Here is a 26,214-nt window from a genome sequence, read left to right as displayed (position 1 = left end):
TTCGGTCTCCAGCGGGCAGGCGGCGCGGCGCTCATCGAGGCAGCGACGGGCACGCGGGGCTGAAAGCGCGCTGGGCAGGCTCAGCCCTGCCCGGGCACGGACCCCTCGGCAATACTCGGGTCCAGTGACGCTTCGCCATCAGCATCTTGCAGGATAAAGATCCAGCTGCATAGAGCACGCTCCGTTGTCAAAACAAAACAAAACAAACAGCCGAGCTACTTAAAAAGTCGTCTCCAGAAACTCCCAAGAACAAAAAGCAGCTGCGTATTAAGAGTGCCAGCTCTTACTTCATCTCGGATTTAAAGTTGTTCAAGATATTGGTCAAAATGACAACATTTCCCCTTTGAAGAAAAAAAAAATATTAGCTGTGAAGGACGGGCAAAAGTTCTAATATACTTTAATTCTTAGATAATCTCATAATGAATTAGAACAGCGCCAAATAACCTTTCCTCCCCCACCCCCACCCCCCCCCATCTTCCCTTTAGTGGGGGTGTGTGGTTACGAACACAAAATTTTTCGGTCCTTACAGTAATGTGGTTTTAGTGTAAGGACTAATTCCAATTAAAACAGTAATGACATCTCTGTACAAAGACAATGTAAGATACAGTTCTTACTGAATCAATTAAAAACATGAACAATATGGTTTGTTACACCTTTGGGGGACAGAATCTTAAACTGCAAAGGAAATGTGTGTTATTGCAAAGACTTTTATGTGTTTAATTACGTATCTTCATTGAATTTAATCCTCTTTTATATGTTTAATTGAGTGCCCTTCTAGGATTGTGACAAAAGACAGATTCTATGGTAAGGGTATGTAAGTGACAATAGCAATTTCTGTTCCGTGGCTTGTAAAACTGCAAATTGCAAGCAAGTTTCAACAAGAAAAAACTGCAAGTAATGAACTATTTGACCTTTTTAAAAAATAAAACAACTCTAATGTCTCATCAGTAGGATAAAGAGTTACGGATTAACTGAAGGCAACATAATCCATTATTTACATACAAAGAGTACCATTTTTCAAATGCAATGAAACCAAATGCTGTAAATGGCTTTGTTGCTATTGACACTAAGTCAGGATGAGCTTAGATTTGCTAAGGAAACTAAAGAGGGAGTATGCTGGGATGGTTATGTGCAACACATTTTTTCTTCCAGTACCAGAGCTGAATAATAACGCAAAGCTATTACAAGTTTTGTTTACCTACAAAGAAAACATAATGCTGTATTTATGGACCTAAGTGTGATATAGCAAAATGTGGAAAGGTGCTAATTTAAATTACTCCTCTGTCACAAGATCGTTGTTCAGTCTGTTCTATATTCTGTAATTAAAAGAATAATGAGAATGCATTTAATCCTTGTGATCATGGATGTAAATCAGCTTTTAAGGAAAATCAAGGCTTTAAATATAATGCCAATAACTGGTATTTCAAAACAATAAATAATGAAATTCTATCACATCTACACAGTTGTTGGGTATTCACAGATGAGCTTTGTTGGATTCCTCTGCAGTACTTGAGGTGTCGCTACCTCATGTTGTCCATCCTACACTTGCACTGGAGGCCAGCGTAGACTCAGGAGGTTATTTATTCACTTCTGCCATCCCTCCTGCAAGGTAAAAGAAGGGTGTGAACACGTGAAACCCAACTCAGCGAATGATTTGATGTAATTATTGATAGGGAACAGAATGAAGATCATCACAGAGCATTAAAATGGTTAATTGCCTAATTTTAAAAACCCATCGTGCCTATCACTTTCTATCTCAGCAGGTGAGGTAGCTTCTTGCCGTGGTGGGAGAGTAAAATGTTACAGCTTCTCTGCTCATCATCATCAAATCTACTGCGCATGCTCAATCCAATACTTCCCTAAATTGGCAAGGTAATTCATGGGTTTGAAATCACAGATCTATAATTTCAGTTGTAGAAATTGCAAACAGTGTTGTCTAAGGAAAACTCATCTACAGAGTTTATTGAATCTCCTGTGTGCTTACCTGGTAGTTGTGAGTTCAGATTCATTGCCATGTTACTTACCTCAGGTGTGAGGTTGAACTCTTTGCTGTGTAAATTATCAGCAGTCACAAGTGCAGTAGCTGCATAACTCAGAGTAAAGCCACACTGATATTTCACATTCAAAATATAATGGTGAATTTTAGCTCTTTTACTAAGGATAGCAAAGACCTTTCTTTGGCAGCTCTGAGGAATGCACTAAATTGAAAAGTTCGTGCAGCGCCTAGGAAATATGAATGCTGACTGTTTAGCTTTACAAGTAACCCTCAATTTGTTTTCTTTGTTAAAAGTATATTAGTGTTGTAGATGTTGAACAAACACATATATCCATTAGTTGCTTATACAAATTATCTTAAATCCTGATAACTGCAGCTATTTATATCACCATCTCAAAAGCAGCTACCAATCTTAAATGCGAAGTTTTTCCTATGCAAGGAACAAGCATTTCAACTTAGCCATTTTATTGTATTGATCTCTTTTTAGATTACCTGTTAAGTCAGAAAGTATAAGTAACCTACCAACTCACAAATGGTCTGGCACTAATGGTGGCCTCCAGGGTGTTACAAGAAGATAAGCTAATAATTATTAGTTTCTTCTTAGAAGTCTTTAGACCATATGATGTCATGCTCAGCAATAAAAGCTGTGGGGAAGAATTAGGAAGGGGGGGGACGTTCGAACCAATAGCGTTTGTCTTCTCAAGTCACCGTTATGTGTGATGGAGCCCTGCTTTCCTGGGGATGGCTGAACGCCTGCCTGCCCATGGGAAGCAGTGAATGAATTCCTTGCTTTGTTTGCTTGTGTGCTCAGCTTTTGCTATACCTATTAAGCTGTCTTTATCTCAACCCATGAGTTTTCTCACTTTTACCCTTCCAATCCTCTCCCACATCCCACTGGGGAGGAGTGAGCGAGTGGCTGCATGGGACTGAGCTGCCAGCTGGGGTTAAAGCACAACATGGAGCCAGCCAAGTTTAAATAGGGTAATTAGTATCTTTAACTATAATTTACATAAATTACAGAAACATAACACGAAACATTTGTCTAATTACAGAAACATGGTGTTCAATTATCCAGAGGTAATAAAACCCACAAATGCAGTGTTCAACCTATGGATAAATTAATACTGTCTCCCTGAGAATTTGATGTCCTGCCTCTAACAAGGATTCAGTGGTGGTAAAGACAATATTACAGATGAGTTGATATATTATCATTTCTGTGCTTTACCTCATTCAAATAGAATTTCCATATACAAGAAAAAAAAATGGAAATACCACTCTAGTGTTACTTAAGTCTGTGTTGATCCATTATACATCTCCAAACATGTCAACCTGTTTTGGTAAGCTTGAATTGGCAAAGCTGTTAAAATCACTTCCAGGCTGTGTACGTCTTCAATATACAACTAGTTCAGTTGATCAGTGTTTGGATTTGATCATATCTGGCTTGCCTGCATTCACAAATGAGCAGTAATAGTACTCGGCTAAGTTGGTGTCCTCACTCTCATTTCACACATACTCTTATTTTCTTTGCTGTAACTTCTGGGAATGTATCTAATGATGGTTTTGTGCTGCATGAATCTAAACCATCATAGAAAAGACTGGAAAATGGTGTTGTTTTGTCTACAAGGGAAAGGATAAATAAAAGCAGTTATCAGATATGGAAAATGTTGTTGCAGAGGAGGAAACATTCTCTGTGTCCTTGGTGACTGGGATGAGGTTTAAGTTGTATCAGAGGAGATTTAGGTTAATTGTTACAAAAAACTGTCTAGCAATAGAAGTTAAGTACAGGAAGAAATTCTTTGGGGACACTGTGGGATTTCTTTAACTGGTCTTTTAAAGTTAGGTAAGGCAAATTTCTTCCATAAACAGGTTCACATTTATTTAATGTAGGTCCTTCCAACCATATGGTCTATTCTTGTTCCAAAAGAATTACTGAAAAATGTACCTATGCTTTTGGGCAGGGTTGAAAGAATTTTCAAAAGAAAATTAGGTCCTCCAGTAGCCATTAGGTTAATATGTATAGATATAGTAAGTGTATATGATTTTTTTAATTTAGGCAAACATAATTTTAGCATACTTATATGTATATATACATGACATTTATTTCCTTGTTTGAATTATCATAGCTCTATTGACATGGTGTTCACATTAGATGAAGACCTATCCACAGACAGCGAATAACCTTATGACAGTAAGATTGCAAAGACGTCAAAAGAAACATTAAGTCTAAATTGCATAACTTCACTGTATTCCAGTAATTCTGGAATGGAGCCATTTTGTATGGATCTATTATAGAACCCTTCCAATAAATTCAACAAGCACTAAAGAAACAACTACAAAAAAAAGCAACAGGGTGGGGAAACTACTGTCTACTAAAATTACCCTGTAACTGTGCGAATTATGCTTACTACTGCTTTCTCTCACAACAAATACTGGAAAATACGCTAAAGCATATGTTTACAATGTATTTAGACATGTTCAATATTGAGAAATATAAACATCATTAAGTGTGTAGCATAACAAATGCAATGTATGAAGAAGTCTTCCTCATTTACCGAACAACAAACAAAGATGTTTTCCTAATGTACCACTTGCTTTAAAAAGACACATCTTTGCAGTTGTACAAAATTCTTTCATGTATTAATTAACATAAGACTGGGAGAGATCATCACAAAAATTACTAAGTACTACTTGATAAATGATGTAACAATTCTGGATCACTGTACCACCGTGAATCTTAAATATCCTTACATCAGTAACACAGGTGGCAAGAATCCCCATTCACAAAACAGAAGTTCAGTGAAAAATTATAGGAAGAGATCAGTTGAATACTCTGAAGTAAAAAAAGTTATAAAATCTGTCACCTTACTGTCTTTCTAGTTTCTGGTTTCTGTGGTTTCTGGTATTTGCCAAGCATTCAACCACGACTCCCTGGCTTGCACCAAGTGGTTTCCCACCCAAGTACAAAGCAGCTGCAGATCCCTTTGATTCTGAAATCAGATTATATGTAATACATTAGTAATATGGATTTAGATCAGATTAATAGCTACAAAATAAAAGACATTTATAAGGGAGTGTTGCATAAGGCCCCTTGCTCAAGGAACAAACATGGGTGCTTGCTCCAGACATTACCTTGGTATTCTTTTATGAAAGCAAATTTAGAAATACAAAATATTGTTTTGTCTGAGCGTATTGTTACATTTTAATTTAAATAACTAGAAATTACTGTTTTACTTTCCACAAGTTACTCCAGTGATGCAAAACAAATCTCATTTCTTCAAATGTTTAAGTGCTAATTTTGAGCAAGGGTATTCATGCTGACTAAACTTTAGGTGCCAGGAGATCAAAAAGAGGAGAACTGTACAATTAAACTTTCTTTGTAGACCATGCAAAGAGAGGCACCTTCAGAAAATTCAGACACAAAACCTAATTTACACACTTGGAAAGAGGTTAAGTATCATTTACCAGCCATGGAGGAAACATGCATATGATAGTAAAAGGTGAGACAAACTGGGAAGTATTCTCGACTTCTCTCTGTAAAGCCAGGGATTAGTAGCAGAAATTCACCTCGTACTTTTTTTTCTAACAAATTTGTGATCCACAGGTAAAAGTCTGAAAAGATGTACTTGTATTTTTTAAAATACTGACTTTCATTTTATAGTTACTAATACATTTAAAATCTTAAAATAGTTAAAATTTAAAGTAATAAAATCAGCTCTAAAAAGACACAATTATTTCCAGTAGATGGCAGCATCAACCTGTAGAACAGACTACAGTATTTTAAAATCAGTATTCATAAGTATGCATTAAATAAGGGAGAACTGTCCATTCTGGAACTGGAACCCCATATTCAAACCTTCTTCCATATGTGTAGAACTCAGTTTCTCGCTCTTTTCACAGATAGTCTTGATTCCCAGGATCTAAGTGCCAGACACCATCACCATAAAACATCAACTTTTTTGAAAACAGCAGTTGATTAAACTGATGTCTAAATGTTCTGATGTATCTTTCAAACTCTAGAAATTTCTGTGATGCCTCAAGAAACCTGCTTCTCACTATTGCAGAGGCATTCCTAAGGCAGTTTCCCTGGTTCAGGTGGGTCATGCTGAATAGAAGTCACCACTGAGAAATACCTTGTCTACCTTGGAGTTCAACTTCGGGCCTATCTTTTACCCAGATTCCAGGAACTGATTCCCTGGTACTGAGCTTCACAGACTTTAAATTAAGTGCTCCTGCTGTCTCCTAGCAGACCTTTGTGTTCCAGAAGACAGGTTTTCATCCTTGTGTTGTTCTTTTCAGTGCTGCAGACCAAATCTAGGGAACCAAAGACCACAGAGTTAAATTTTCTTTTGTAGTCTCGGAGAACCCATGTATTTCAAAGACTTCAAGGGTGTTCTCTTTGCTTACCTCTCTTTGTCAGTCAAGATAATCTATGTTTTTACCTTTATTACTTCTGGTTCATCAGATCTTTCCACAAGCCAAGACTACACTGACTGTCTGCTCTTCCTGGGAATATTTGTGAACAGCTTGGTAAGATTTGTCAAAAAGGTCTGAAAGTGTCACACCAGACTTCCTAGTCTTGAGAACAAGATGCTTCGTCACTCGCTCTTCTCCCAGATCACTAGATCCAGAGTACTCATACCTCAGATTTAGAGGAGCTGGAACTCATCCAGCATCTGCAGTCCTCTCCTTATTTTGCCATACTCTCATGGTGATTTCAGAAGCCCTCGACACCTCAGGCTCTTCACTGCCCCTTGCCTTTCTTTTATGCACTCCACCTGTTCTCGTTCACCTTCTTGCCATGGCACTATTCTTCCATCTGAGACACGAGTGCTCTAAGATCCTTCGGAGATCCAATATGAAGATTATACAGCTTTGAAGTATCTCGTTAGTGGAAGCACTATACATGCAACGGTGGGTGACCTGAGAAATCAGAAGCAATTTTATGCATAAGAACCATGCAGTGGCCTACACGTGCTGCATGGCTGCAGTATGCGTGCCAGTTCACTGCTGCAACTTCTCAGACTGTTCTTCTGACACCTGGATCGCTAACCATGATTATCACTTTGACATATTTACTTATATTATATTTCCTCTTTTCTTTGCATTCAGCATTTTACATTTTACTCATCCTTTTTGGTACATTTTATTGTCCATGTCCCCCTTTCCCCCCAATCAAAACTCATTCTTTCAAAACCAGTGGCATTTTAAAAGTGCTAGAAGCCAAACAAGCTAACCAAGTCCAGAATGATAATAGGATTCTCTTATTCCTCAAGATGATTTGAAAACAACATCATTAAGCTTTATTACATCAAGTAAGTTGCTAAGTGCATGTCAACTACAAAGCAAAACTGGAACACTTGCAGTACAGTAAGTCAAAGATGATGCTAGATGATAGTACACAAATGTAAATGAATCTGAGATTCGCTGGCTGGTTGGTGGCTTTTTACATGCCCTGAAATTCATCTTCTCAGTTTTTTGGAATATTATTTAGCAGAAATGTGCCCCACAAGGAATCAGGAGAGAGAAACTGATGTCAGGATATTAATTTTTTGTTCCACCTACTTACTAAATTCATTATATAAAACTTTGGGGAATGTGCTGAATTGAGTGCAGTAACTTGTTTCTTCATTATTGTTTTGTATCTAGAAAATTAAATCCAAATATGCAACACTTCCACGAGAACCAAATATAAGAGTTGGTCACAGATGTTAAGGTTTATTGTGTGCACCACTGAAATCTTTTCGTAGTCATCTTGCAGAAACCACCAAACAAAATAAAAATCAACGTGGTGTAACGTAATTTATTTGAAATGCTTCCAGAAAAGTTTAAGGCTATTATTAAAAAAAAAAAGTCAATACACACATTCATTCATTCCTTCTCTATCTGAACACTTTACATGCTTTCCACTCTTTTTAAACGTTTTGCTGAACAGGTTTCATAAAAAGTGGTTCATCATCTAGTATGCTTTCCTATGCCTTTTCTTCTGCAAATTTTTCCTTTCTCTCATCTTCACTGGCATACTCATTCAACTTTAAAAATGAAGCAGTTGAAATAAATTACAAAGCCTGAAACAGAAAATTTACTTTTTTTAAAAACTATAAATACAGAAATATGTTCTATAGGGTAAAAATGACTTTTTTTTTCTTTAAAAATAAAAATACCTTGTTTTATATTGTTTATCATCTTGTCACACTGATTTCTGTAATGCGCATCAGCATATATATATGTAAGATACTTGACATTTACTATTTTCTGTAAACTTGCAGAACACAAGAAAAACGTTTTTGGCAATAACTTAGCATTTTTTCTACTTCAGTTGGTACGAGTACTTTGCACAGGTTATCTTGTGTAATATCAAGGATCATTTAATTTCATTAATATATAATTTTCAGAGCTTGGCACTATTTCTTATACTAAGAAATAAAATATTACCCAGGGATTCCTGAAAAAGTAACAGGATTTGAACTGGTTTAGACTGCATTTAAGTGACTTATCTGCTTCTCATCATAATGAGTAGATTAAATCAGCCACCAGAAAACACAGTAACATTTCCAATTACAGCATGAGATTAAATGCAACAAAAACTTTTAAAACAAAACTTGAGAAAACTATAAAGGATGTAATACATCCTAAAGGAAAAGCAATTCCCTTTTTGTTTACACTTTCTCTACATAATCCGAAAGGGTATTTGTAGAGCACCATTTATATAAAATTGTCACTTAGTTTAAAACCCAACTACATGTAATTGTAAACAGACATTTACAGAAAATTAAATGTTTTAACATTAGTTTAGTGGTGTTTAAAACCAACAGTGGAGGTCAGTGGAGTGCAAAATGCTGAAGAGGGCCTATTCACAAGCAAAAGTTTTTTTCCGTTCTTAGATCCTGTTTGGGATTTTTTATATATATATATATGTGGCACTGAAAGCAAACTACAAGCTTATTTACAAATACCCAGTATTCTCAGCATTTCATTTAATTCAGTGCTGGCTGTAGAGGTTTGGTTGGGTTTGGTTTTCCCCAGTTGATTATTTTTAGCATTACATGCTTAGCTAAATAAACCATAGGACTATGCTCACCACTTAAACTGATGAGATTTTAATAAGTTTGGTTGCTAGATCTTAGGACAGTGCTTCATTTTGAAAAATTAATCCCCAAAGGGTTCCTGGTTACATGGCCCGTTGTTTATAGTTCTTGTTGATTTAACACTGCAAGAGTTCAGATAGGTTACTACAAGATGTTTTTCTTTTTCTCCAAGAAACTTTTTTCCTTCCGTGTCTTTATGAAAACTTACGCTCTTGATCCCCCATCCTGAAACTCCATATTAGGTCCACATCTTCAGCTGCCCCATGAAAGGGCCAATAAAATACTTTAAAAATTATGAAAAGATTCTTTATGTAATGCACATATAAACAGTAGTTTAGAGATTTTGTTTACAGCAGGACATTGAGAATAACTGGTCAAGTACCTCTTTCATCCACCTTAGACGTTTACGGAATATAATCACGGGACATGAATTGCAAGAGATTCCAGCTTATACAGATCGGCAGTTACAGTACTACACTCATAGGTACGAATACAAGAAAGACTGCATTGACATTGTCACAAAAAAATTTTAAAAGTGCTTCTCCAAATGTTTCCATGTATGGAATGCAAATACTGTACAGGTAAGAGACAGATTTTCTTCCATGAACTGTAAGTTTTTGTCAAACATTGGTTTCTATTTGCTTTTCGTTTTCACAAGAGTTTGTCTGTTCCATACGTTCACAGTCAATGCTGATCTCGCTGGTGTCCATACTACAGTCTGACTCACAGTCTGATTGGTCCATTTGCTCGAGCGTGGTTTCTCCTTGGGGTACTCTGCTTCCATTTGGTGACAAAAGAAAATGTGCTTCCGAGTTCAGCATGCCAGCTTTGCCTGCACAGGTAACTTTTTCTTTGGCCTGGCGGATACAGTTAAGCCACTGTTGTTTGTTGAAGGAGTCATTGGCTTGGAGTGAGTGACTCTGGCTTTGGGATCCATTTTTGAAGCTGACTCTGAAGAAGTTCTTGACTGAAAGAAATGATGCATTATCAAAACCCTGAATGCTTTGGCTGAATGGATTTTATAATCAAAGATTATATTTAAATAACAGAATCTGCAAAGTCTTTGACTAAGGTGTTTTCCTGCCAATACCATGTCAGACCAGAGAGAAGAGTCTGGGTATCTCCCTTGTTTCGTGGGGCAAGAACACAGAATACCACAAGCACTTCTAATAATTTCTTATTGCTGATTTAAGCAATTTTGGTTCTGCCACACATGAGCTACCCATAAAGATTTAAGTGAATCAGAAGGATTAAGCCTTCCACACTTCAATGCCTTTCCTCCTACTTCTCTGCAAAGCAGATTTCTAGAACCTTCATTGAATACTGTGCCTTCTGTCTGCCGGAGATTGCCTCTTCTCTTCCATTCACTTCGCTAATAAAGCGAATACACACAAAAAACCCTCAAAGTTTTCACAAGAGAAGTGTGATTCAAAGGACCCTTGTAACAGAAACAAGCATCTTTATGATATGCTTAATTAGAAGGACATTAACTCTTACCTCTTGACATCACCATGAATAGCTGCAGTCTTAACACTGAGCACTGCATTACTTATCTGTCAGCTGAAAGACTTAGTTATGGAATAGCAATCTGCCTCCATAATACAAGGAAAGTCACAAAAGCTAAAGCTTAAGATTTCAAAACACACTTGCTTATAACTTTGTGGTTTTGCCAGTACATTCTACATATTCTCCCCTTCTCAATTCAGTACAGAAGCAGTTGTGTGGAGAAATCCCACTATCAATACAGTGAACTTGAGAAACAATCTAAACGAGGCAAGTTACAACATAATAAAACAGTTTGAAATAAAAATCAAGATGTTGGATATAGATAATGTGAATTTTAGAGAAAACATTCTGATGTCTCATTGGCAGGTGTCTTAAGGTTATAATGGTCCTATCTGAGCAAATAAAAAAAGGTGTAGTCATACTTCTCTCATTGTTGCTGAATGCACCACGTATGGATCCACCCAATCGCACCTCTCCATCTTGCAAGTCTTCTAGCACAAGCTCCCTCACTGGAATTGGCTGCCGATACAGCTGGTAGCAGAGCTGTTCATTATGGGTGATAGCTCGAGTAATCACCAACACTTCTTCAAAGAGGAAGACGTGCAGTTTCTGTTAAAGATTAATAAATAATAAAGCATTATTCCTTATTTAGAACATCATTAAACCAAATTTATTTAAACTCTTCTATGTTATAACCTTGTGTTTTCAACAGTTAAAATTAGGATTTCTCTCTTCCCACTACTTAAACGTCTTATGGCACAATAGTATGTGAGTACATAAATACAACAATTAAAAAACTTCTAAAATTATTTTCCTATCTTCTTCTAAGTTTCTTATGTCATGATCCTAATTAATCTTTTTGTGTTGAGGCCTTGAAATGTACATGACATTTCAAAGCTGTCTCTACAGCAGCATGTTCATACGCATTCTTCTTTCTGACACCCACTTTTAACTTTTCTCTCCCACCTGTGTTACTAAGAAACAGGCAATCTTATTCATCCGAATATTTTCAATGAACAGTTACGAGCAATCTTTTTACAATTCACATGCTGCTCACAATCAGCTTCACCACAGCTCTTTGAAGCTCAGAAAATTACTTTTGCTCCTAGGTGGCACAAGTCACCTGTTATCATCTTTAAATTATGTTACTCCACACATTTTACGATCTCCAGTGGCTTCCAATAATAAGCAAACGGAAATTTTAGATTTATTTCACTTGGTATCATTCACTGAAAATAATTTTTTGTTTTTCACTGCCAAAATTTTCTTCTCAGTCACAAGTAACGCTTCTTTGACTCTAAAGCTAAATAGATGCGTTATTCGCAGTTTTAACACACGACAGATCTTCTGATCCATTTAGCTCACTGTCCCATCTTCCAGTAGCTCATGTTTTCAGAAAACTACAATGGAAGAGGTAATTATAGTGGAAAGCTTTCCTAATATGCCTTGGCAGTCTTCTGATATTGAAAAAATCCATCTTAGTTATGTTTTTCCATGACAGATGCCTCATTTTATACCCATGAATAGTCCAATTTTCTTCCACTTGTGCCTTGCTAAGTCTTTGCAGGGCACACACCTAAACTTTTTGTTTGTTCCTTATGCCACAGTGCTGTCCATCTTTTGCATTAACAGCGACTCTATGCAGAGTCCGGTAAAGAATCTATCCATTGTGTGTTTCAGTTTGCAAGTTCAACAAATGGGTACCTTCTCATATGAGTGAAATATGAAAGAAAGCAAAAATGTATGAGATCAAACATTTGAGGTACAGACAGGTATGGATGTTTGCTTGTTAAGTGGGGTTGGGGTTTGGTTTTGTTGGGTTTTTTTAAATATTCTAAATGTGCAGCAAAAATAACCTTGTTTATTTTGAAACTCAATTTTCAAATTATGATCCACAAAATGTTGCCGATTCTTCATAATGTAAAGCTTTATTATGGCTGATTTTAATGGAAATCATATGAAACTCCTTTCAATGCAAGATCTCTTATTTGCTGCAAAAGCTAATACTCTGTAATAGCAGGTGTGAAAAGGAGCCTGATAACATTAAAATATAAATGATCTGGTTTTCACCCCAAATCAAAAAAATGCACAAACATAAAAATATCCCACACTGTCAATTGTAGTCAAGGAATACATCAGCGTGGAAACCTCCCAAAAATGCTGGGGAATTTTAAATACTGTTCATAATTTGAAAATAATTAATTATATACTTAATGTTATGCTACCAAAGAAAGGTAGGGATAGTATGGATGGAATAAATAAAGTTCACCAGAAAGATTGAAATTGCCAGTTTCTGCCCGCTAGTTTGCTACACATTAACCACCTGCCTGATTTTTATCAGGTGAACCAGAAAACAGCATCCCTTTCATCTTTCCATCTCAGTCGTATAGTAAAACATGATTCTTCTATTGTAGGCATAAACATGCTACATAGAAGCTCTCCCAATGCTGAAAAATGCATTTAGAATCCTGCTTATTTTGTTTGTTAAGGTTTTTTAATTAAACTTTCATAAGCTCGGTTAATGAGAAAAAGATGGTTTCTTCATTGTTTGTTCAAAATTTCATATTGTTTCTATTCAACCTTGGGGGGGGGGGGGGGAAATCTCAGAATGGTTTCTCTTCAATTAATATCTCTACTAATCTGCATGTTTGGTGGGGGTTTTTTTGTTGGTTTTGTTTGTTTGTTTTTTAAATGGAAAGCTCAGCTTCTGACAATTATCAATAGTGCAGACTCCAGGAGGCTAGAATTCGCAGTATCAAATACTAAATTTCTCTGGTCAATAAACTAACTTTGACTTCAACAAATCACGAAGCAAAACATTCTTAATAACCACAGCCTTTCACAGATTTAAAATTTGTTAGTACATTTTGTCATTACAGACATTACTGTCATGTCTCTGAGACCAGAAATATGTTTCTTATTTGCTTTTTTTCCCTGAAAATTTTATTGAAGTTTGTCGGATTTACAGTTTAGCCAGGATATTGTTAGGTCCCCTTAAGAGACAGACAGACATATAAGCTTATTATCTCCATATACAGATATCTGACTGCTAACAAACAAGATGAGTGTTACATATAATAGTTAATATTGATCAACTTCCTATATATGAGAGGTTGATGTTTCTGTACATATACTCCCAGTTCTTTTAGCTGTCATGCAAAATGAAGGCATCTTTAAAAGCTATTTATGACAGAATATTTATTCCTTACCACTCCCCTGTTGTTCTTCAGTTCACCATGACAACATACAGCACGTGAATTATCAATCAATGAATCCCTTTGGCCTTCTTCAAGATAAATAAGTCTCTCTTTGTAATACTGGCATTCAGATTCACCAGTCTTTATGTTGATTTCAGCCACTATACCCTGAATTATGTTTATCTACAGAAAAACAATGAAAACACACAAACTTTAATTACACAGTCCAATATTCAGAGCTATCTCCTAATAACTTTAACTGTAGGTACAAGAAAATACATGTTAGTTTACATGAATTTTTTGCAGATGAGTCTATAAGAGAATTAATATTAGCAACAGAATTAGGCAGACAACTGTGAAGAAAGACACTTTAGTTTGGCTTTATCATTGTTTCTAACAATGGCTTAAAAATCTGATTTTTATCTCCTTATATCAAGCCTAAATAGGCAGAATTAAGATAAACAGATGTAAGAAATGTAATCATTGATGTATTTTTGTCAGCTGAAATGTGCCAATAAATGACACAGGACAAATAATCTGCCTTAAAAATATTTATTTAAAATAGGTTATATTCTTTGCAAACCGCTGCATCATAGCAGAGAACAAGAAACAGAAGGACTGTCAAGATCCTTATCCTGCAAAACATGCAACTAGCCCAAAACACTAAATTCTCAGTATTTGTTCATTATGAAAGTTACCCTCTGAAAATAAGGTAAATTAATTTTATTTTACAATTCCACTTGCATATACCTACAATTTTACAATTTAAAGTAATAATTATCTTGCCTTTTTACTTTAAAAAAAAACATAAAAAAGAAAGCTTTGCCTTTCCTATAAAAATACGCTCCCTATCTTGAACTACCTGATACTATGCAGCCTTGAGATCAATTTATCTGAAACTTAAAATATGGCTCCTTAATTGGGCATGTGGATGTGAAGTTCTGTTGATTTTAGTCAACTCTAATTGTGATCATAGGTTGCTTAGACCGACCAAATTCCTCTGTTAAATAACTGGAGGGGTGGTGGGGGAATGGGTTGAGACATACATGCCCAAACAGATAATTCAAGAATCTACTGATCCCAGGAGATTTATGTGGGATCAGCTTGGCCCAATGTGCGTATAGCAGAATGGCACACAGGAAGACTAATGTACTTCATAAGACTAAGACAGTGTTAAGACCCAACCACGCAGAGTAGTTTCTGTTTCTGTATTAGTATTTCCATATTTTATGTAGCATCCCTTAATTCATTAATGAGCTAAAAGTGCTATAATTTCCTAAAAAGCCCGCAAACCCAACGGCAACTCACAGCTTCTTCAAGGTGCTGCTGATCTGGATGATCATTTGGTGTGTGTCTCAAAATCTCTCTGAGAAGTAATGGGTATTTAACCAAACGGCTTCTTGGGATGTCAAGGAAATTCCAAAGGTCCAGTTTGCGACTAAAAGGAGACTCTAAGCAGCGCTGTAGGAAATCTTGCACTCTATGATCTTGTTTCTTGTGATCCAATAAAGCTTTGGCTGCTACTTGATTGCTGCAGTAGCTATCATAGGAGTTTAGGCATGGAAGCTGAAGAAAAGAATAAATTATTCTGCAGCTAAAACAAAGCACCGTTTGCTATATAGAAAGGTTTCAAGTGATTCAGGATGTCAGAACTCATGCTGAGAAACTTTTTTCTGGAGATTTATCCACAATTTATTGATTGTAATGCTTCAAACAAAGATAAGGTTTACAAGGGTCCGCTGACCACCTTGTTAGTGATTTAAAAATCATTTAAATAACTTAGAACCACTAGCTCATCTCTCAGTTCCTACAGATCTCAAATTTTATTCCAAAGCATTAAAAATATCTATGACTGAGCACTACTTAGTGCAGACAATACATAGAGGTCTGATTTTAATTGTGAATGGAAACAAAAGCCTAGGAATGAGTACTCCCAGATCTGGCCTTTTTTAGATAAGCAAACTTCTACATTGCCCTCAAGAACCCTGACCAAACTAAGATGAGAGAACTGTACCTTAAATCTGAAAAAAATAGCTTGTATGTTGATTAGAACAATATATCCATTTACAAAACCTGCTATATTAAGACACAATTATATGTAAAATCTTCAAAGGAAGTTACACTTGGACATGTTTGGACCAAGAGAAGTTCATTGGTGTTCAAACACACCAGAACATAAATATATTTAAAATTATCTCTGTTTTTCTTTGCATAATGTAATTTGACACTTACAAGCTTAACTACTTGCATTATTTACTAGTAGTGATCGTGTTTCTCATGTTTACAATAGGCTATTGTTTCACACAGAGCTGCTAAGTATGTTATTACCTAATCCCTTAAATATTTCAAGCCCTTTCTTTCCTGCTCAATTTCATTACTTACGTATACTTACAAGTAACCTTTTCATATATCTAAATCCTTTTAAAAATAGCTTTTTTTAATATAACAAGCAATTTTATCATCGAAACTAACAAAAGCTATTTTCAGTGTTTATGTTGCTGGATGCTAGAGAAAGTGAACTTACCAAATTTTCTTTTGTGGGGCAGCAATAGCATCTCTCGTGTATCCCTGTCTGCCTTATTTTAACAAACTTTTAGAAACTTATTGTTTTTGACAGCACTAACGACTACCTGTTACCTTGACTGGAACAGACTGACATTCAAAAATAACTGCAGGGTGCTATTACACAGTGTGACTGTTCAAGCTTCATTTCCCTAGGAAACCAGAATACAAATGGGGGCAGATTCTTAAATGATCTAAATCAGACAAACTCTAGTCTGACTCTTGATTTCTATTTGAAGCATATTAAATACTGCTCGCCTCCTGAAGAATAAAGAGCTTTAAGAATCATATCCTAGTCTACATCTTTTCATGGAAAATCCCCAAAGAGAGAAAAGATTCCATTATGTGTCTGAATAGTTGTCTTGCCTTTAAAAATACTTTAAGAATATATTTTTGACGTTATGCTAGATATGGAAAGGCAATTATCTGATAAATGTAAAAACTATGTTGCAGCTCCAAACTAAATTCCCCAAATTGATTAAAAACTCTGCCTTACCCAACCCACAAGGATATGGCCAACATGTTCGGTTGATCCATCAGGTTTCCTGACTTCTTGAAGTCGTCTACGAAGATCTGATCGTGATTTTTAAAAAAAAAAAAAAAAAAAAAAAAGAAACTTCACTTAATGAACCAGATTACTATAAACCTATGTGCAATAGTAACACAGGCAAAGACCATTTGAGTTTTACCTTCATGTAGAGGAATTAGAGAGTCCAGCGTTCCAAAAATTTGGTTCAACTCTTGCTCTGTCATTATGGAAAGTTTAAGCATTGGGTCATGATAAGCCTGAAAAGAAAAAAGGGGAGCTCTGTCATTAATGTATCATTGGTAGTTGGAAAATTAGTCATAGCCTTTGAAGCTCCCTGTACGTGAAACCAGAGCAATTGCTGAGAATATTAAAGTTTCATAAGAGTATCTTAAAGCCATCCATTTCATATGTTAAAAAATTTAAAGCAGCACATTTAAGGGTTTCAGGAAGAATGGGAAAATAGAAATATATTTTGGGTTTTTTCCCCTCTTACTGTCTCAGTAATTATAAAAAGCAAGGGTTATTTTGAAAGTGATATGAACCAATGAATACTGTTTGTTGTGGTTTGTTTTTTTAAAAACAGACCTTTTTTGCTAACTTCAGATCTTCTATCAAGTCTTCTTCTCCCTGGGAAAGTTCAAAGATAGCCTGTAAAAAGAGATACAAACATTATGAAATACCTTTAATTTATCTGTACTCAACTTGTTGAGTTGATGTTATATTCTGAGCAGTTGTCTTAATACCATGTAGCAGAATCTCTCTGCTAAATCTAATAGCAGAAATAAAGTAAGGCTTTATTCCATAGCTACAGAATCATGTGCAGCATTTTTAAACACAAAGCTGTATCAGAGTGCTCATAAAATGCTTGTCTGAAATACCCACACAATTCATTTTTTTTTTCAAATGGATGTGTTTCCAGATGGGGCAGCTATCTCCAGTGTGATATTTTGACTCAACTATATCTTAACTGTTTATATAACTATTTGCATGGTAGTTTGTTGTGTTCCATTTTTACACATGCAGTAGTAAAAGTTGTAGGTGGTCTGGTAAGTAAGATCTTTTTTAAACCATTTCTTTGGCAGGGAGCACTTTTATTTTGGTACCGATTTATTTTTTTTTTAATGAAGGCAGAGTTCTACTTAGCTGTCTGCTGGTATTAGTTACTTCTCTTGAAGCAGATTTGAGACTTTATAGTGGCAGATTAAAAATAACCACCACCTTAATACGCTGGCTTATCAAAATACTATTGTACCTACTTATTGCATGATTTCATTCTAAACTGCTGTACAGTAAATGCTAATGACATTTTTGTGAGTTAGAATTACTAACTTGACAGTCAAGGCTTTCAATCTGTGTAACTCATGGAAGAACAACTTCAGCTAGTGCAGATTCTCCTAGCTTGATAATGTGCATACGTGGAAGGCTTGCCATAGTGTGAGTTAACTGACAGCGCACGCCTGGAAGTGGTTCAGATATTCTGTCGAGGCATGCAGCAGAAGAACCAAAATAAAGCAGAAATGCAAAACTTCCTGGAATACAGCTCATTTATTTGGGCTCTACGAAGGGTCCTGGCTTCTGTCCCAAGACAGTAATGACTGTTACACTATGCAAACAGTTCCTACAGTTTATTTTTCAATATGCTGCCTTTGAAGTTCTCAATTTTAAAAGTAATTTCCTATGAATTCTTGTACAGTGTTAAAATCTGCACAAGAAATGCTTGTTGTTACTATTGTTTGATTTATGACTCAGTCACTGAAGTATTCTCAGATACATTGTTATAAACTTTGTTGATACTGCTAGAAATTTCTGTAGAAAAAAGAAAATTCTTGATTCCATGGGAGCTCTGTCATTGGCTGTAACATGAATTGTTTAGAATTTCATGACAAACCATCAAAACCACTCTTTTTTTTTTGCTTTGAAAAATACATCTTTTGGTTAATATTTCATCTTCCTAGCACTGAAAACTTCCTACTAAACTAAAAACTAGACTAGACTAACTAAAGACTAGACTAAAAACTAAAGACACTGTTTTCCAACAAGGGAAATGATTGTGCATTTCTGTGCTTATGTATCACTTGATGAATACCTGTTCCTGAAATAGCATGCTCATATATCATACTAGAATAAAATGAGACATCAAAATATCAACCATCACAACAGAAACTGTTACATTGAACATGTACAGGCAATCACAGTACAATATATCTCAGTAACTTCACATTTGTTAGGGAAATATGATCAGCTGATTTTAAAAAATAATATAATCATTAATATAGCTTGAATTATACAGACTAGGCATAGAATTCTGCTTCTAGTGGAGGTTATGACGTTCTGTTTAATTTCAGGAAAGCTTCAAGTGCTATCCTAATACCTACTAGCATTCCTCAACTCCATGCCTTAAAGGTGACTTTTGAACATGAAATTTATGGCAAAAAAATTAAATTGTACCTCTTGACGCTTGATTTCTTTAGATGTAAGCATGTGATTGACACAAACATCAAAGGTCTCACTCCACAGTTTGCTGTCTCTCCGCTTTGTGTTAGCAGGCGGCATATTTCGAGACCATGGTCGTGGACTGAACAGATCTGGACGACTGTCACTACGGAAACTGATAGAGCGCTAGAAATATACAGAAAAATAGTTTTTATTGTTAGAACAGTTTCACATCACACTTTTTTTTTTTTTCCCTAAGGAATATATACACATAGTTCAGTACAACAGACAAATGTTATCTAGTTAGTTTTTACTGTGGCTTAATAGCAATGTTTAGTACTAGGAATGTAAAAGAAATTTTAATGCATCTTTATGGAAGGCCAGTTCTTCCATGCTGCCAGTGAACTACATCCATCATGTCTTGTTCTCAACACGTTTAAAACTATGCAATGCACTCACATACCGTGCAACAAGAATGAATACAGGGATAATGGCAGAATGGTCCAACACACTAAATTAACATAACTGATACAAAGTTTCACTTCAGTAAACAGACAGGAATAATTCATGCATTACACATATCTGCCTTGTTAGATCCCTAATACTTGAAAATTTTCAATTAATGCAAATTTTAGAGACAAAACTAGTATGAAAACTTTTTTGGTTGATTTTGAAAGAAAGATTCAGTTGTTACACAGAAACTGTAGAAAGTTAGGACAGCAAAAACTGGTAGATAAACTTGTGTATCAACTGAAAGTCAACAGAATTGTTGGGGTTTGCTTATTTTTGGGGGGTGGGATTGTTCAAAGATCTTTGTACTGAGAAACAATAAGCCCTACCTCGAGGATATCAGATTAAAAGGTGCATTACATCAAACACATATTAATGGTTTAAGAAAAAAATGTTTTCTCAGTTGGGCAGCAAGAGGCTTTATAATGTGAGACTGCCCTTCAAAACCTTTCCTCTTACCTTAGTAAGTGTCTTGCTACCTGATCGTAGTACTTTTTTTTTTTTGTAAGCTGTCAGAATCATGAAAGATTTGATTGGTATAAGCATTCCAGATCTGTCCATAAGCAGGATTAAACAATTAACACTATAATGCTCTAACTGACCAAACCGGTTTTGATACATGAGAAACCCTTTCAACTGGTAACATCCTGCTTCTTCAGATGTGTGAGATCAAGGAACTAATTCACATAGAAAGGTGTGAAGTGGGTATCTGACTGAAAAGAGAACAATCACACTATCTCTAAGGAAAAGGTATGTCAATATTCAGATTTTAATGTTTATGACAAGCAACAAGCCAGATTCTTTTCACACAGCTGGTTCCTACTTATTTCTCAGCATTTGAAGAAACGTGTTAAACAATCAGTGCTAGCAGATAGCAAATTGTGAAATACCAGTATTGTGTCCTACTGTTGTACAATCTTCACCAATATTTCTGGAGCCTCTAACTCTGACGATGCGTACCAGCATCTATTTTGTGGTCTGGTCTTAAACTTCAATAAAGACACGTCCAATTTTAAGTGAGACTTGAGAGTTCTGTTTGCCTGTAGACTCTTAGAAAGAGTTCAGGCTACAGATGGATATTTTATGCTCTCACTGTCCTGTTTTGAAAAGATTCCTTTCTCACTTCCTTAAAATTAGAGGCTTCTTTTTGAGGTCCTACCTCTGAGATGCCTCAAGTATTTCACATTGTTGGAATACTCTACATTTTTGTTGTTGTTTAAAACCTGCCTTACATAACACAATTGTCTTTCAATTTCCTTGTATAAGAATATTTAAAATAAAATAAATTCTCTTCATTTCCAGGTTGAAAGCAGCATATACAAAGTACCATATTTGAAATTCTCCTCTGAAGATAAGAGCCCATGAAATGCAAACAGTGCCTATAAATACAATATATTTTTAAAATATCAAAAGACATATTATATAAATAAAAACTGTGCCTTTTAACAGAAGCCATTTTGAGCCCTACTTGGAATTGACAGAACCCCTAAAAATAAACACACACACACCCTCTCCCCCAACCTTCCAAAACTTTGCAAATCAGGTGCTAGTCTTCCTTCAAGCGTAAAGAAGATAAAGAAACACATGTGAAATTACATGCTTAATTTCCACTTGTTATAATGATGAATCATGGAACCTGTTATTTTCACATGCAAATGGAAATATTAGGGGGAAAGAGGTAGTGTGTTGCATCCACAAACCACCAACCATGAGAACGCAGCCAAGCAGAACAGTTGTCATTCCATGACCCAAGGTGGAATGCCCCTTTCCATGCATTCCCATATGCACCCTCCAGTATATAGCTCTCTTTGTTTGTGGTGGTGTTTTCTTAGAGGAATGCTTTATGTTGAATAAAGAAAGTACTTGTCAGGAACAGCACCAGACAGCCTGATTTTTAAAGTAAATGCCTTGATCTTGAAACCTTTTAACAAAAAGTCATATAACATATTACAAAATGGCATGCACCTGTAACAGCAAACTGAAATTACATACAGTGTTTTCAGAGAAGTAAGCTTTTACATCTATTGACAGTAATGTGTCTTTATGCTGCATGAGAACACTTGATACTGTTCTCTACAGCCCTACACTGTTCTCCATTGAGCAGAGGGGGCACGAAAAGGCTAAGACACTCAAAAGGAAACCAAACTCCCCAAAATCCTGCTTGCTTGCTTAACATCTTTGCTACCTGGACACAGTAAGTAAATATTTAATTGATTTCTCTCACACATCAGCCTTTTAATTAACCATACAAAATGTACCTTGCTTAATATTAATAAGGAACATTGGATTGGGGATATTTATTAGTGGAAAGGAAAATAAATGTTTTGGGGTGTTATTTAACAATGAGGACAAAATTCGCTTCAAGTGCCAGTGGTTTCTTTGTCTGGCACGTTTCCTTCTTTTATACACTTACACAGCGAAGGCAAAAACGCTGACTGACTTATCCTGGTACACTGAAATCTAGTTAGGCTGGGAATCACAAACTTCAGTGTAGAATCCAAGCTTATTTTACATATTATCTTCTCCTTTGCAGAAATTGGCTTATAAACCTATTAAGAGACAAGCTAACACATCACCAGGGAAATACTATTTAATGCTAAAATTAATACTTTCTTGCTTGAGAGTCAAGCATACTTGAATAATCAATGCTGTAACAGACAAGAATAGAAATGAGATGTAAATCTGATATATAAGCCTATTTTAAGAAATGCCTAAATAAACAGTAAATTATTTCAATAAAACTCTGTCATAGTTTAAGATAAATATACATGAGTTTAACAATCTCAGTTCCACTACTTTACCCATTTATTTTTTTTTCAGAAAAACAGACCCATTTCAGTTTAGTGGAATAGAGCCCTAAATTGAAGTTCTACCAGAAATTTAAAAAAAACAAGTTTAAAGATACTCTGATGGTATCTTTGGTTGGTACTGGCCATAAAGGAGAGAGAGGGGGGAAAAAAAAAAAAAAAAAAAGTCATGTGATAGAATCCCATGAAAGAATTGTAGGACTGTCAAAACAATATTTCTAGGTCTCCAGTCTTTTAAAAATACTTTCCTAGTTGTTGGCTTCCTTTAAAAACATGTCCAGAATACTGGTCAAAAATTATGACCATCTGGGATTATTAAAATTTTCATATGCTTCCAAAAACTAAAGGAGCTGGGGAAGAATACAGCCACAACCCTTGATTTTGTTTACTGTATTTATCTGACTGCAATCGCTTTCACTGGCTGTTACAGGACCGTTACTATGAAGGATCAATGTGTTACTGATGTTAATTCATGCAGTTAACAAACAATTTCAGCCGCAGTAAAGCAAGCAGCTTCATTTACTGGGAATAGGGCACTACAGATCTAAGTTCTAACATTAACAAACGATGCTGAAAAGAGTTTTCTTCTTAAGGATTTTTAGAGATTTCCAGTGTCCTAAGATAGATATAAATAATTTGGACTCCCTACTTAAATTCAAGACACGCTGATGAAAAATAAAGTTGCAGAGGAAGCTAGCCAGACTTCAATTTTTCTCTTCAGCATCAGCTGGAGTTCTTTTTCTGATCCTATTTTCAGCTTTTAAGCTGAACAGCACAGCTGTGAATAAGACCAAGCAGAAACAAGCAGATCACCATCATCATTAGTCCAGCCTGATGCAGACTGAAAACACAGCTATGAAATAAAGTGGTTTTCCAGGTGGATAAACAAATAAGAATACCTGCTTAGCATTTGGTATCCTGCAGATACACAGACAGACTCTGTCAGAGATGAAACTAAGAGCATTATATTAGCCAATTAGTCTATGTGGCCAATGTGACAGAAACAGAGTAACTACAAATAGCCAAAAAAACCCCAGAAAGAAAGCTGGAAAGACTTTATGTGTTTTGTTACTTGGAATCCTTGTGGAAAAGTATTGACAATAATGTGGAAAATTGTAATAAAATTAAGATGACACAAAACAATCAAATACCTCTATAATCAATAAAACATGCAAAACACGAAAAGTTGCTAAGAACACATTTGAAAAGACACTACATGGATCTCAGACACAGAGGTGTTTCTCTTCAACCTGCATCCAGAAAGTCCGTTAATATAAAGTGGAAGTTACATGTACAGAGGTAGGAAAATTAGGCACAATAAACTTTTTCTTTCCTCTTACATGTATCTTCCATTCAGAAAGAATATAGAAGAAGGTTTCTTTGAAATGCCATCAAGGAAACTCAGAATTTGCTATTTCCTTTTACTGTTGCTGTTGGAATGGTCTTTTTGGATGGATGTTCTGTTGGCTTTGATTGGTTTTCTTCCAGGGGAGGAAGTTGTTTGTTTTGGATGCTGTGGTGATGATAGTGGTTTTCTTCATTTTACAGATACAGAATATCTATCAGCAATGCAAGAAGAAACATGGGTTTTGACTGAAATAACTTAACAATAAAGATATATAAAAGTTCATCCAGTAAGAAAAATCAACACTTGTTTTCTTTTTACAGGTGTTACACCATGAAAAAAAATCCTGCTCTATACTGTTGCACAAGGCACAGTGACAGCCATGTCAATACATAATAAAGTAAAAAAAGCTATACATGCTTTCCAGAATGTTTCTAAATAATTCCAAATGGGGCACCCGAGCACAAGAAGGTCAGTCTTTTTTTCCCTGTTCTATTGTTGCTGACAAAATTAGATAACAATTCAATTTACAGCCAGCCATGAAGGCAGTTTTGAGAGACATCGCCAGCATTCATCACTTGGAAATAGATTCAGACCTAGGATTTGGAGAACATACAGGCTGATTTCTCATCACAGTTCCTTTGAGCACATAGTTACTCAGAGAAGGTGGTATGAATAACAGCACTGTTTAATTTGCTTAGAAGCAGACAGTTAATTAAATATATTCTTATAACTGGTATGAACAGAGCAAGACAGAAATGCTTGCAACACTAGGACTTGCAACAAAGCCACTGTTTTCTCTCCTATTTTTGTCAAAATTTTCCCTGAAACACATTTATGTAATTCTCATCTCGGGAAGCTGCTACTACATGCATGAAAGAATAGTTTGTTTCGGATAGTCTAAATCAAACTTCATTAAATACAATATTGTACTGGACAACCCAGTCTCAAAGGCTACCGAATGACAGTGTAGGTACTTAAATGAGGACAACAGCTGTCTAAGGCTGTGAAAAGGGAAGCGCCGTGCTCAGAAGCAATTTAGCCAAGAATTAATTCACTTTCCACACTCCTCACAACTGGAACTAATGTAGTCCTTTCAGAGTCGGGCCAATTTTTTCCTGGAGGCAGACTATGGAGGAGATTTATACACCCCAGGGAATACAGGCATCTCTGCTCTAGTCACGCTATAATACACCTTTTGGATCAAACCCAGGCTGAGAGGAGTTCAGCCATTTTGCCTCTCCTCCAGCCCACACATGCGGCTTTTGTGTGCGGATGTCTGCACTTCCAAAATCACAGGAACCAAACACTCAAAAGCCAATGTTTAAGAAACCCTGTAATATCTGTTTTCTAGGTAACTACCACTACAGAAAAATTAAGTTCTTTCCCACGACTTTTTATTTATTTGTCATAAAACTCCTAGCTCTAAGGTTTTATTTCTTTCCTCCTCAAGATTAGCATAACTTCAGTAATGCTCCAATTAAGCTAATTTTGATTAAGTAACATTTTTAATACATTCAAGGTATTTTTGTATTTCCTCTCATCAAAGAAATTAGGCTTGTTAAATAATTTTCTTCAAATCTTATACACACCTCCTTACATCAACTGTTGTAAAAAGGAAGCAGTTGGGCTTTCTAGGCCTGACCCACAGCAGTCCTGCAGCTTCCAACCATTTACCACTCCTGATAACCATTAGGAGTTGAGCACCCAAATGTTTTGCAGTTTCTAGGTTGGAAGGCACAAATACTTTATAATTAGAGACTAATGGAACTTTAATTTATGTTAAATATTATGCACCTAATCTATAATATAGAAACTGCAACAACAAAATAATTTCATTTCTAAACTGCATTTAAAATTGTCTTGCCCTTTATTAGTTTTCATCAGCAGCATTGGAAAAATGACTGTTTTCCAGTTGTTCACTAACCTTATGTAGGCAAGGTCAAAGTTCACTACACAGAAGGAAATTTAGCAGTCCTACATGACTAACTATACCAAAAATAACATTGTCAAAGAAACCACCCAAAATCAATAGAAAGTGTCACGGAAAATTCTGTTCATCAAATTTAAAAAAGCAATCGTAATCCTTTAGTATAACAACTTTTATATGCTACAGGTGCAATTGTTTTCTTACTGGTAATTAAAGCCCATCAATTATCTGGTCAGAGAAGTGGTTTTCGGAGATGAGAGTTCTGAGGTTTTAAGTTGAGCGACCCTGTAGTCATAAGCCATCTAAACCCATCT

The 26,214-nt window shown here is 35.8% G+C and overlaps 1 protein-coding gene across 1 annotated transcript in view; it reads right to left on the bottom strand.

Moving 5' to 3' along the window:
• Positions 1–8,860: 8,860 nt before the first annotated feature.
• The window catches only part of ARHGEF3 (Rho guanine nucleotide exchange factor 3), a 29,367-nt gene continuing 12,013 nt past the window's right edge, over positions 8,861–26,214 (bottom strand). Inside the window, exons 3-10 of the mRNA XM_009639325.2 lie at positions 19,324–19,494; positions 17,461–17,523; positions 17,036–17,132; positions 16,843–16,919; positions 15,093–15,350; positions 13,797–13,967; positions 11,010–11,196; positions 8,861–10,048 (exon numbers count right to left, since the gene is read on the bottom strand). Coding sequence (XP_009637620.1) covers positions 9,702–10,048; positions 11,010–11,196; positions 13,797–13,967; positions 15,093–15,350; positions 16,843–16,919; positions 17,036–17,132; positions 17,461–17,523; positions 19,324–19,494 — 1,371 coding nt within the window. The 3' untranslated portion in view covers positions 8,861–9,701. The remainder of the gene's footprint in view (positions 10,049–11,009; positions 11,197–13,796; positions 13,968–15,092; positions 15,351–16,842; positions 16,920–17,035; positions 17,133–17,460; positions 17,524–19,323; positions 19,495–26,214) is intronic.

The sequence above is a fragment of the Egretta garzetta genome, unplaced genomic scaffold (assembly GCF_000687185.1).
Source record: "Egretta garzetta isolate BGI_Z169 unplaced genomic scaffold, ASM68718v1 scaffold215, whole genome shotgun sequence".
Classification (NCBI taxonomy): domain Eukaryota; kingdom Metazoa; phylum Chordata; class Aves; order Pelecaniformes; family Ardeidae; genus Egretta; species Egretta garzetta.
This window is presented reverse-complemented; position numbering and strand designations above follow the sequence as displayed.